This window comes from Eumetopias jubatus, unplaced genomic scaffold, assembly GCF_037043125.1.
Source record: "Eumetopias jubatus isolate StellerSeaLion01/CBP00866 unplaced genomic scaffold, mEumJub1_p1.0 scaffold_6, whole genome shotgun sequence".
Classification (NCBI taxonomy): domain Eukaryota; kingdom Metazoa; phylum Chordata; class Mammalia; order Carnivora; family Otariidae; genus Eumetopias; species Eumetopias jubatus.
Genome location: NW_028274812.1, coordinates 138,390,959 through 138,403,266, shown reverse-complemented (window position 1 = coordinate 138,403,266; position 12,308 = coordinate 138,390,959). Strand labels below are relative to the sequence as shown.

At 45.6% G+C, this 12,308-nt stretch overlaps 1 protein-coding gene across 4 annotated transcripts in view; it reads left to right on the top strand.

The window, feature by feature from the left end:
* The window catches only part of KIF13A (kinesin family member 13A), a 100,855-nt gene extending 94,743 nt beyond the window's left edge, over positions 1–6,112 (top strand). For all 4 annotated transcript variants that reach the window (XM_028107471.2, XM_028107469.2, XM_028107470.2 and 1 more), the window contains 2 exons: positions 1,011–1,802; positions 4,600–6,112. In XM_028107471.2, the coding sequence (XP_027963272.2) occupies positions 1,011–1,802; positions 4,600–4,620 (813 nt within the window). In that variant the 3' untranslated portion in view covers positions 4,621–6,112. The remainder of the gene's footprint in view (positions 1–1,010; positions 1,803–4,599) is intronic.
* The last annotated feature ends 6,196 nt before the right edge of the window (positions 6,113–12,308 follow it).

The window sequence follows — 12,308 nt, the reverse complement described above, 5'->3', positions numbered from 1 at the left end:
TAAGAGGAAAGGAATATTTACAATGTCTTCAGATGTTTATGAGAGTAATTAAAATGCTAGATAGTAATTTTTTTTTTCAAGTAAGCTCTACATCCAGTGTGGGGCTCGAACTCACAACCCCAAGATCAAAAGCCACATGCTCTACTGACTGAGCCAGCCAGGTGTCATTTATCATTTATTTTTATTTGAACATAAAACATCCACATGCTTTATACTGTTTTCCACCAAATACAGAAGAATCATCCATTCAGGGACAGACTGGGGTGTTGAGAATATCCACTTCAGCATATTTACTAGTCTTTACAAACAGAATTCTAAAGCTCTTTGACGAAGGAGATTTTCAGTGATGGCTCAGTACCTTCCTCACCTCTGGCCAAATTCTCTAACAATGCTTCTCCAAACCCCTAGAAAGTGTTAACTTTAAGACTGTTAGTATTTTACAGCCCTACGATGTTTAATACAACATTGGGAACGGGTGTTGAAATTGTGTTCTTTGCTCTTTTCACTGTTGAGGTCTTGGTTTTACTGCCCTCTCCCCCCCATAAAATAGCTCAGAAACCTACAAAGTACCTTCCTCACCTGCGCTTGGTTTCCCAAAGTGAGGATTGTAAGGGCAAATGAAGCAACAGCTTTTCTCTGCCTCCAGCTGCCCCTCTCCTCATTTGATTCCAAAAGGGAAAACATCACAACTGAACACTAATCATTAATTAAAATTAATTAAAAGTCTACTGCCCTTAAACCAGTGAAGGAAGCATTTCCAATTAGCACTGAGTGAGCACAGAAGAAATAAATCTCCTCCATATTAGGTGATAATGGGTTTATGCTCACAGATCTCTGAGAATAACGTATGCACCGTAGGTGACAAGATTTAACCAAACTCGGAAAGAAAGAAAGAAAAACCCACTAAACATGTGAATGTGAAAGCCTTTAATATGAATATATTTGAAACCTGTCTCGACAATAAAGTCGCTGAAAGGAGCTAATGAGTGACTTTTCCTTCATTACTACAGGACTCTGAGGAGGAGGAAAATGATCTGGAAGCTCTTAACAGGAAGCTGATAAGTTCACAGCCTTACGTACCTGTGGAGTTTGCAGACTTCAGTGTTTACAACGCCAGCTTGGAGAACAGGGAGTGGTTTTCTTCTAAAGTCGATTTGATGAACTCAAGGGTCTTGGAGAAAGAAGTATCCCGTAGCCCCACCACCAGCAGTATTACCAGCGGCTACTTTTCCCACAGTGCCTCCAATGCCACGCTGTCTGACATGGCGGTCCCTTCCAGTGACAGCTCAGACCAGCTAGCCATGCAGACAAAGGATACAGACTCCAGTGAGCATTATGGACCGTCACTTGTGCACGATTTCAGACCGTCCTCAAACAAAGAGTTGACAGAACTAGAAAGAGGCATGGGGAAAGAGAAGATAATTTTGGTGCCCCTCAAGGAAAACAGTGCCTTAGCCAAAGGGAGCCCATCGCCCCAAAGCATCCCTGAGAAAAACCCCCAAATCCTCTGTAGGACTGGCTCCTGTTCCGAACAAGATGCCTGCTCCAGCAGAAATGGCCAGCCAGCCAGAGAATTTTACCCCGGGGAAGTGACCGTAGAACACACCACAAATATCCTTGAGGACCATTCTTTCACAGAGTTTATGGGTGTATCCGATGGGAAAGATTTTGACGGTTTGACAGACTCTTCTGCTGGAGAGCTTTCGAGTAGAAGAAATCTGCCAAGTAAAACGGACCAGAAGAGTATCGCTGACGGGCCACAGGGCCCTGCGCAGCTGCATTCCTCGGTTGAGAGTGACCAGGTAATAAATTCCCGAGGCTGTCCTTTGTGTTCTGTCCTGTTGGTGAGCCTGCCTGGTTGTGCACCAACCCCCAGAGGCGCTTCACCTCGTGACTTAGTAGGAGAGATTCCCTCAGGTGCTGCTGACCGGGAGCATGGGCCCCCCGGGGAGCAGGCTCGCTCACACCGCTGCCCGGCTGGCTCCGTCAGAGTGGAACTACAGAATATATAGGGCCGGTGGCCTTTCTTACTGGCCTGTGGGTTGATGCCAAATAAGGATCATTCAATCCCATATGCATTCCTGGAGATGTTTCATTACTGGCTATCCCAAGGCGTTCAGACAGCATCCGTCATATTTTATCAAATCTGTAATTTCCATAATTATTAGAGAAACCATTGGTTTACGTATCATTACAAAAAAATACTTCCAGGGGGCGCCTGGCTGGCTCAGTTGGTTAAGCGACTGCCTTTGGCTCAGGTCATGAGTCCCGGGATCGAGTCCCGCATCGGGCTCCCTGCTCGGCGGGGAGTCTGCTTCTCCCTCTGACCCTCCCCCCTCTCATGTGCTCTCTCTCTCTCTCTCATTCTCTCTCTCAAATAAATAAATAAAATCTTAAAAAAAAATACTTCCATTTAAACTGCCTCACATCAGTAATTGTCAGATGCATCCCAATTTCAGACACGTTTAAAAGGGGTATGGGTGAGGGGAGGGAGGCACGCATTGCAGAATGGATTAAAAAAACAAGTCATTTGGTGCCCAGAGCAGTTGAAGTTTGGGCTTTGGAAGTTAGCGGGTTGATTTATTAGACTGTTTCCTTTTATAGTTTCATAGTTTAATTTTTTAGTGTAATTCCTAAACTAATGGAACAAAATGGATGTTTGCTCACAGTACTGAGGAAAAGAGCAAATGATATAAATGAGAGATTGTCCGCTTCTGAGGGCTCTTCTCCGGAGTGCCCCCATTACTTCCCATTTGGGGTCAGTGTTGTAGTCCCACACCCCCACTGCAGCTGTGCGAGGGAGGGGTATGGGAACACCAGAATGGAGCAAAACAAAGCTCAGACAGAACTAGAAAGATAATCTAGAAAGATCATCGTGCTGCCATTCAGTCTCTGCTTTGTTGAGGAAGTTCTTCCAGTTTGGTGGCTTTTCCCCCACAAGCTTTACTTCCTTTCCATACTAACCCTTAAAATTTCAGTGTGTGGTCACTTATACAGTACACTCATCCATATACTGCAAAAACCCTAAAGTATTCCTTACAATTTAAAAAAAAAAAAAGACTTTTTCCCCTTTTTTCTCCAACATAAGACTAAGAGTAAAGTGACTGGTTACTGTCCTTGGAAACAAAACATTAATTTGTTTCAAAGTCTTTGGCTTCCTCTACCCTGGTCTTCAGGCAGAACCTGCCCTGTTGGCCTGCATTGGCCTGTCAGGCCTTCTTCCGGGAAGTCCAAGGGCTGATTCTTCCCCCTCGAACAGTGCCTCTCTCTTTTTTTAAAAAAGATTTTATTCACTGCATCAAAAACTAATGATGTATTATATGGTGACTAACATAATAAAATTAAGGAAAGAAAGAAGATCCAAAAAATAAAAATTAAAAAAAATATATTTTATTGATTTATTTGAGAGAGAGCATGAGAAGGGGGAGGGGCAGAGGGAGAAGCAGACTCCCAGCTGAGCAGGGAACCTGACCTGGGGACTCGATCCCACAACCCCAGCATCATGACCTGAGCCGAAGGCAGTCGCTTCACCGACTGAGCCACCCAGGTGCCCCTCAGACAGTGCTCCTCCAGTCTAAATGTGCAGCAGACTCACTGAGCAGTATTGAGGGAGCCTCTTCAAAATTCAAGGCCCCAGGAGTCACTGCCCCCTCACCTGACGTTCTGCTTCAGCATGGGGTGGAGCGGGGGGCTTGGGTTTTCAGCCTCTGCTGCAGTGATTGGCTGTCTAAAGGCTGCACTGGGAAAAGCAGGGGCTGCAGGAGAGGAAGAGGCAACAGTCCCTCCTCTCATACCATGGCTTGGATTATTTAGAACCAACCAACAGGAATAGTACCTGATTTTTGTTTTCAGAGGCTCCAGAATAGTATGTTCCTGCCAAAGATCCTGCTTTAGAAGTGGAATTTAACAAAAACATTTGTGGTTATCAGGTTATTTTTTTTTAATTGCTTTAGTATTTTTGTTATAATAGTCTTAGGTTTTAGTAAGTTGCAGTAACAATTTTTTACCTTAGCTTTGGGTCTTGCTGTCATTACTTTTCCTAGAAGCCTCACCTTGGGCTAGGTTTCTCCCTCATATAGTGTAAGCCCTAGAATGGATTCCATAAGAAATCAGATTCCATGGGTCCCTTCAGGAAGAGCCCCTTGGGTGGGTGATGTCTGGCTGAGAGTGGTCCCTGTGTGTGTGTTGGGGGAGGGGGGCCCTGTGTGTATGTGTGTGTGTATATGTGTGTCTGTGTGGCGTTGGGGGTGGGGGGGGCCTGTGTGTGTGTGCTGGAGTTGGGGAAGAGGGGACCTGTGTATGTGTGTGGAGTTGGGGGAGGGGGCCCCTGTGTGTGTGTGTGTGTGTGTGTGTGTGTGTGGAGTTGGGGGAGGGGGCCCGTGTGTGTGTGTGTGTGTATGTATGTGTGTGTGGAGTTGGGGAGGGGGCCCCTGTGTGTGTATGTGTGTGTGTGTGTGTGTGTGTGTGTGGAGTTGGGGGAGGGGGCCCCTGTGGGGGGGGGACTTGGGGGAGGGGGCCCGTGTGTGTGTGTGTGTGTGTGTGTGTGGAGTTGGGGGTGGGGAGATCCGGAGCTTGAACTCACCAGCCTCTGCATTCTAGGGCAGCACGACCACTCGGTGAAAGGCAGCCCATGCTGCTCCGCAGGCCATGGCATCTTTGCTCCGGTTGCCTTGTGGAAGCACCAGCCGCATCTTTAAACCGTGCGGCGGCCCAGCCGGGGACCTCAGACCAGCGTGGAGAAGCCGTGTGCTTCATGGGCCACCTACTTTCTCCTCCCGAGCTGGGAGCAGTGGCACTTTGTCAGGCGGGTGAATCGGCAGCCTCTGCTTTTCCCAGAAAGCCAGAGAACCGAAAATCCTGGACTGAATTAAGTGGCAGTATTTTTGTTTTGCACTTAACTACTACACACACCCACTGTGTAGAAACCTCCACAGATTCAAACAAACTTTATTCTTGTACAACTAATTTTAATCAGTTCTTACTGTAAAATCTGGAGTCAATGCTTTTTTTTTATAAATAATATATATGATGTATATGAAATGTATATCTATAGTATGTCTGTTCCGAGACAGACAAGACTGCACATGAAAATGCAGATAAAAGTGGTTTGTAGAAAATCATAAGGTACTGGACTTGGATACACAGCAACTTAGGTAATCATCTGATAGACGAGCAGATGAAAAAGATTTGATTGCCTAAGAACGAGGTCGCAAATCCCTCTTTGCAGAAAAGGTTCCAGAAGGCCGTTCTTTACAACCAAAGAACTTACGTAAGACTGCACGTGTTTGCTGTCCATTCCTGTTTCATGTGTACATATATGTCTGACTGCAAGTTTGGTGCCATATTCCTCTTGGCTACCAGGCCCCCTGTAGCTAGCTGTTCTCTGTCCTGTTGCATAAGCACACTGAAAAACCCCACAGCTATCCTCCATGGTCTTCCACCTGGCCCGGCACCTGCTGACGAGACATGGTACCGGAACTGTTGACACTGCCTGGGGCTCTGACTCCAGCCTTCCTCGTCCCTTGGTTTGGCCTGGCCAGGCGGGTGGGATGCGGAGAGCAGTATTACTGTAGGAAAACACGAGGACACGCCTGGAGTTGGGTTTGGGGAGGGAGGGGGATGTTGATTTTTGTCTTTTTGTGGTTTTTTTTTTTTTTTTTTTTTTTTTGGATTGGTAGGTTCCGTTGTGTGGTTTTGCTGTTGTTACTTTACTTCCGTTGTTGGGATGAGCTCTACAGGTCACAGGTGCTCACTCTGCCATGTTTGCGGCAAACGACTGAGTACAGAGGACCCCGCTGTCCACGTCTTCGCTTGCAGAGTTCTGCTAACGGAGACGTCGAAGGGATGACGTGCATGCATTGTGACAGGAGTACTTTATGCACCTGCTCTGTAGAAGCCTGTGGGATGGGTGTGGATGTACAGCAGTAAATGCCTGTGGGAGAGAGAAAAGGCGTACAGCCTGCTGTACCTTTTTCTTTAAGTTCTTAGCACCAGTACATGAGTAAGATTTTGGAGACTAATGAAAAGCTGCTGTTCATGATTTTGTGTATAGTGAGCCGACTGTAGTATTTTACTATTGTCTGTTTAAAAAAAAAAGAAAAACTGTAATTTATATCCCCTTTCAACTTTATTGTATTTAATTGGTTCAGACTGTGTGTGTGTGTGTGTGTGTGTGTGTGTGTGTGTTTTAGAATACAGACTGCCTAATTCAGATTTTAAAACATCAGTGGTTTGTCTTTAATAACTCTGCCATTAGCTGCAGATCTAACTTCCCTTATTCGTATGTATATGCATGTCCCTGTGGCCTGAACAAAAATAGTAACAGCCAACATTCACTGAGGGTTTACTGTGTACTAGGCGCTATTCCCAGCATTTGATATTTATCATCTTGCTTAATTCTCACAGCAGTGGGTGCCATGGGTGCTGCTATTATTAAGTGTTTGATGCTGGAAGACCGAGGGAGGGGGTGGGTGAGCGGGACGGTGGCATGCTTGCCTCAGTCTCCTCCCCATGTCGTGTCTGGTGATGTGTCCTGAAAGAGCAGGCCCCTGAAGGGAGGATGGGGCACCTTCAGAGTGCAGAAGGGCTGGGCCAGTCTCACAGGTTCCAGACTGAGCAACCAACGTGACATCCGCAGCAGACAGGCCAAGGGGGATCTGTCCCGTTCACAGCACTCAGACAAGTCTTCGAGAGAGCAAGTAGTAGTGCTCAGTCACCTGACAGCTAGTGGCTAACGACAGCTTCCTGTGAGAGGTTTATCTTAAAATGGTAGCTCACAATGTTTTCAGAAAAATCTCAGTTGTTCGCGGTAGCCTTCTTTTTTTGTTTTTGTTTTTTTAAAGGTTTTATTTATTTGAGGGACGCCTGGGTGGCTCAGTCAGTTGGGCATCTGCCTTTGGCTCAGGTCATGATCCCGGCATCCTGGGATCGAGTCCCGCATTCAGGCTCCCTGCTTGGCGGGGAGCCTGCTTCTCTCTCTGCCTCTGCCTGCTACTCTGCCTGCTTGTGCTTTCTCTCTCTCTCTCTGACAAATAAATCAAATCTTAAAAAAAAAAAGGTTTTATTTATTTGAGAAAGAGAGTGCGAGTTGGGGGGAAGAGGCAGAGGGAGAAGCGGACTGCCCGCTGAGCAGGCAGCCCGATGCGGGGCTGGATCCCAGGACCCCGGGATCATGACCTGACTGAGCTGAAGGTAGATGCTTAACCAACTGAGCCACCCACACGTCCCTGTGGTAGCCTTCCTGAAGAGGTCAAGAATTAGACCTAGCCTAGTCTGGACAGACAAGTGTCTTACGTAGACTTCCAGGAGAAAGTAGAGAGCAGGGAAAGTCCAAAGTTCCTTGAATTCCATAACATAGGATTGAGGGAGGAGAACAGCTATTTAATATTTAAATAAATGATGAGTACAAATAGAATTCAAGACAAAATGAGCAAATTGTCATTCCTTCTGCTAGCATGGGATTGACGGTATTTGGTCATCAACTTTGTTGTTATGACTTGGGAAGAGCAAACTGGTTTTAGCATGTAGGACAGTTAAATACAGGCATGTGTTTAACAGCTAACTTCCAGTATGACTAGTGTCATAACATTTGTTTATAGTTATTTGGACATACATTTTTATGTACGTATTTATACATAAAATGTATGTCCAAATAACTTATTTAATAAGAATTTTGCCTTGTGTTTCTAGGGCACCAACTTACAGGAAGAATGACTTCATAAAAATACCTTTAGAGTTAAGTAAGAACAAGACAATAATTCTACTTATCCTGCTGTAATCAATACTTATTTTTGAAAATTACAATATTGAGGTTTTTGAACGGTTTGAAAAAAAAAAAGACAACTAATGACCCAATTGATCTTTATTTCTACAAAGTAAAGCTTTCTGGTCATGTCATTAAGAAGTCCTGAAAGAAGATGTAATTGAATAAGAGTTCTTGCTTGCTTTTCTGGAACAAAAGGAGCCCAAAACAGAAAGGATGCTACCAATACACAGTCATGTGGAGAATGTTTGTGTTCACCCTTGAACTTCTTACTAACATGAGTTTCTTTCCATGATATTGAGCCTACCTCCTACATTGTTTTAAAAGATTTTTATTTATCTATTTGACAGAGAGAGCACAAGGGGGAGCAAGAGACAGAGCAGGCAGAGGGAGAAGCATACTCCTCTCTGAACAGGGAGCTCAACGTGGGACTCAATCCCAGGACCCTGGGATCATGACCTGAGCCGAAGGCAGACGCCTAACTGACTGAGTCACCCAGGCACCCCTACCCTACATTTAAAAATAACAAGTCAGCCTGTGGTATTCAGGTGTTCTAACCCAGAGGGAAGGCAGTGTTCTAAAGCTCAACAGTCTCCCACCAGAGAGCTGGGCATTACTGCCCCATCCTACGAGTGGGGAACCCGGAATGCAGTGAACCCTGTAGGAATGCCAGGCCGGCAGGCGAGCTCTGCCCAGCAGAACATTATGAACTGGAATGAAAACAAAAGCCAAACTTCTAAAATTCAACCCTGCTAATCCTCTGAGATGAGGAGAAAGATCACTGTAGATTCCGGCCCCCCCCAATACAGTGAGTTAATTTCAGTTGAAATAAAACTTAGTCTTTATCTTTCAGATGTTCTGGGGCACACACTCACCTCTGTGTACTCTTGGAAAAACAAGTTATTTTTGCCCTCTGTGAGGCTCAGTATCATTGCACACAGTTCTTAGAAGATGGTAGCTCCAGAAGATGCTTCGGGTGCCCCCAGTCACCATAATGTGAGCCCAGTTGGCAACAACCACCATCTTGGAGCTTATCATAGGTTTTCTCTGCAGCAGAGTGTGACCGAGAAAGGAACTCTTAAATCCTTATGGGACCCTATTCACGAAGACATTGAGAGGCTAATAGAACAATGAATGTTTTACAAAGAAAAAGGTAAGTTTGAAATTGGAGTCTCTGGAAGAAAATCAACTTGGAGAGGGGGAAAAAAGATCCAGTTTGGTTTTAGAATAGTATAAACCAACTCAACCCTTTCACGATACCTAAAACACCTGTAACTACTTAGATTTTAAAACTGGAATACGTGGGTGTTTGTAACAACTTCAAACCATTATTTTGGCTCTTCAGTCTCCTAAATATCTGCCTGAACCAAACCATACACACATGTCCTTACGTTTCTTTGTTAGAGTTTGTCTTCTCTTAGTCTAGCATGGGCTTTTGGAAATAGCACAGTAGAGTAGATCTATTTTTCTTTGACTAAGTATCCAAGCCAAAAACCACACCTTCATGTAATTAATTAGTCACCCTTGTTGATCCAGGATAATCTGTACCTAGTGCACAGTCAACAACAAACAAGCCAAGCTGCTTAAAAACACCAGAGTTAAAATACTAGCCACAGCAACTGCCAAGAAAGCATTTCACCAAGAATGAGGCTGTAAGATCTAGCCACAGTACCACTTGCATTCAAGACTGTCCTGTTGACGCTATGAATGCCAGTTTCCCACATTTTCCCCTTGTCCTTTTATATGTAGAGGTATATATTTGTGAGAAAGCTAGAGTATTAGTTACCTATTGCTGCAAAATGAAGTACCCTTCAACTCGGCAGCTTAAAACAGCCATAACGATCTCACGCGATTTCCACGGGTCCAGAGTTCAGGAGTAGGCAGTTCTAGGTAGTTCTGGCTGCAGTTTGCTCGGAAGTGGTAGTCAGGATGTCAGAGCTGCAGTCATCATCTGAAGGCCTGCTTGGGACCGCTTCTTCACCGAGTAGACCCCTTCGTGCTGTTTGAGTGTCCTCGTGATGTGGCGGCTGGCTTCCCCAGGGAGTGGTCCCATAGGGCACACAGAAGCCACCTTGCCTTTTATGACCTGGACTCAGAAGTCCACTCTGTCACTTCCATCACATTCTACTCATTAAAGTGAGTCCCTAGAACAGACCCACTGAAAGGAAGGAAATTAGGCTCTTCCTTTTGAAAAGAGGAATGTCTAAGAATTTGCAGACATATTTTTAAATCTCCATAACTAATTAGGGGTTACATCGCTGAGGCCTTGGGATAAAGCAAAGCTAACTAGAACTTATGAGTGAATGTAGGAATTCACCTATTTATATAAGCAGTAGGGTCAAAAGGAAAGCCACATTTTCATGGAATAAAAAAGATATGAATAAAAATGAAAATAGGATCATTTGAATGTGTGAGTTATAGCCAATAATTGAACTGAACCAATATTCCTGGCAGAGGCGAATGATCAGAAACTATTACGTTTCTATTTATAGCTATATTTTCACATTTGATTCTTTTCAGATTTGCTTCATTAGAGGCACAAGCACATGAATATGTTTGATGGTTTTCCTCAAAATAGGAAATGAATCTTAGGAAATTCAATCACATCTTATTAAGGCAAGTAATGTTAATGATTAGCTTTAGAAATAAAACTGCCAACAAAAAAGTTAATAGGATTTTTTTCCCTGAAGATATTGACAGTGGTAGGATTATTTTATTATTAAAATGTGATACATACCCAAATGTTTGGATATAAGCAAAAGGGGTTCAAAGCTCTTGAAGCTTATAAAATGAAACTTTTTTTAAGATTGATTTCTTTTAGAGAGAGAGCATGAGGGGGAGAGGGAGAAGGAGTGAAAATCTCAAGCAGACTGCTCTGAGCACAGAGCCCAACTCAGGGCTCCATCTCACAACCCTGAGATCATGACCTGAGCTGAAACCACGAGTAAGATGCCTAATCAACTGTGCCCCCTATAAATGAAACTTTAAAACAGGATAAGTGGAAAAAGAAATTTAAGATGCAGGGGTTTGGGGGGAGGAGCTAAGATGGAGTAGTGGGAGGGTCCTAGTCTCGCCTCATGCCTCGAACAGAGCTAGAGAAGTCAAATCACTCTGAACACCCAAGAAATCGATCTGAGGACTGACAGAACAAACCGCATAACTAGAGGGAGAGAAGAGAGCACATCGTGGAAGGTAGGAAGTGGGGAGACATGGCTTGGGGGAGACATGGATTTCGGGTGCTACAGAGGGGACGGAGCCCTGGTCATGGAGAGAGGCGAGAGAGAGAGAAAGCACAGCACACCAGGAATAGCTCAAGGAAAACACTTCCCCCAAAGCCATTGAGTTTTTGCAACCAGGGCTCAAAGACTGGAGTTGTAGAGGTCAGTGGCGTGGCTGGTATAGAGCCCTGAGGGTGCTGCATTGCTCCTGTGGAGAAGGGGGAGCAGGTAATCCCGGGGCAGACTGTGCCATCTGCAGATTGAAGGAGAGACACCGGGAGAGACTGTTTGCTCTTCTTGGAGTGCATCTGAGAGAGGTGGCATTGCCTCTCTAGGGATGAAGGTGCCGGCAGGTGCCATTTCCCTCCCCCGCCCCTCAGCATGGGCACAGAGACACCTGGTGAGGGTGGCTAACCTGGACACTGGCTCTTTAGTGTACTTTGCTCCAAACCCCATGCTCCTGCTCACTGGTACTACCGCACTTCTGGGTCAAACCTGCATTCATCCCAGGGAGGGGAGACCCTCCCCACAAAGACCAGCACAGGTCCCCGCCACACTAGGTCCCTGCCACACTAGGTCCCTAAAGTTTGGAGTTTTAAAACTCAGCCAGCCTGGCTGGGATAGAGCCCAAAGTGCACTGTGCTGCTGCATGCAGGCAAGTAACCTAGACACAGTGTGAAAACAGCGATCTGAAAAAACACCTAGGATGCACAAGGGGAAATTATTTGCTCTTAAGGGAGAGCTTCCCAGACAGCAGCAAGCATGAACTCCCTTTTCCAGGGACAAAAGAGCTGGCTGGTGCCATTTCCCTCCCCCACCCCCAGCATAAACCAACCTCAGTGAACAGCACAGCACCAACGCTGGCTGCCTAACCTGCTTACACCAAGCCCCACCCCCCTGCATTCTGCTGGTACTGCTTCTCTCTGGGAAGTGAGCCTGAAAACCAGCATAGCAGGCCTCTCCCCCAGGAGACCAGGGCAAACCCCCACAGGCACCACATCTCCTGACCATAGAGTTCTGCAAAGCTTCAGCTCTAGTGGAAAGAGCATCAGGTCTCTTAACAAGGAGACCAGAGCACACCTAGTTAAAACTTGCCACACTCTGGCCAAGGTCCAAATACTCCTCGCTGCAGGCGAGGACAAACTCTGCAGAGGACTGACCCGAGGGATACAGCAGCCAAGACACAGCAGCAGAGTGCACTCAGCATACACCGGAGACACTTCCTGAAGCACCAGACCCTGGACATTATATGACCTCTTCATAAATTCATTACTCTCAGGAGCAGGAAACATAACAGGCTTTCCTAACACACAGAAGACAGAGATGTA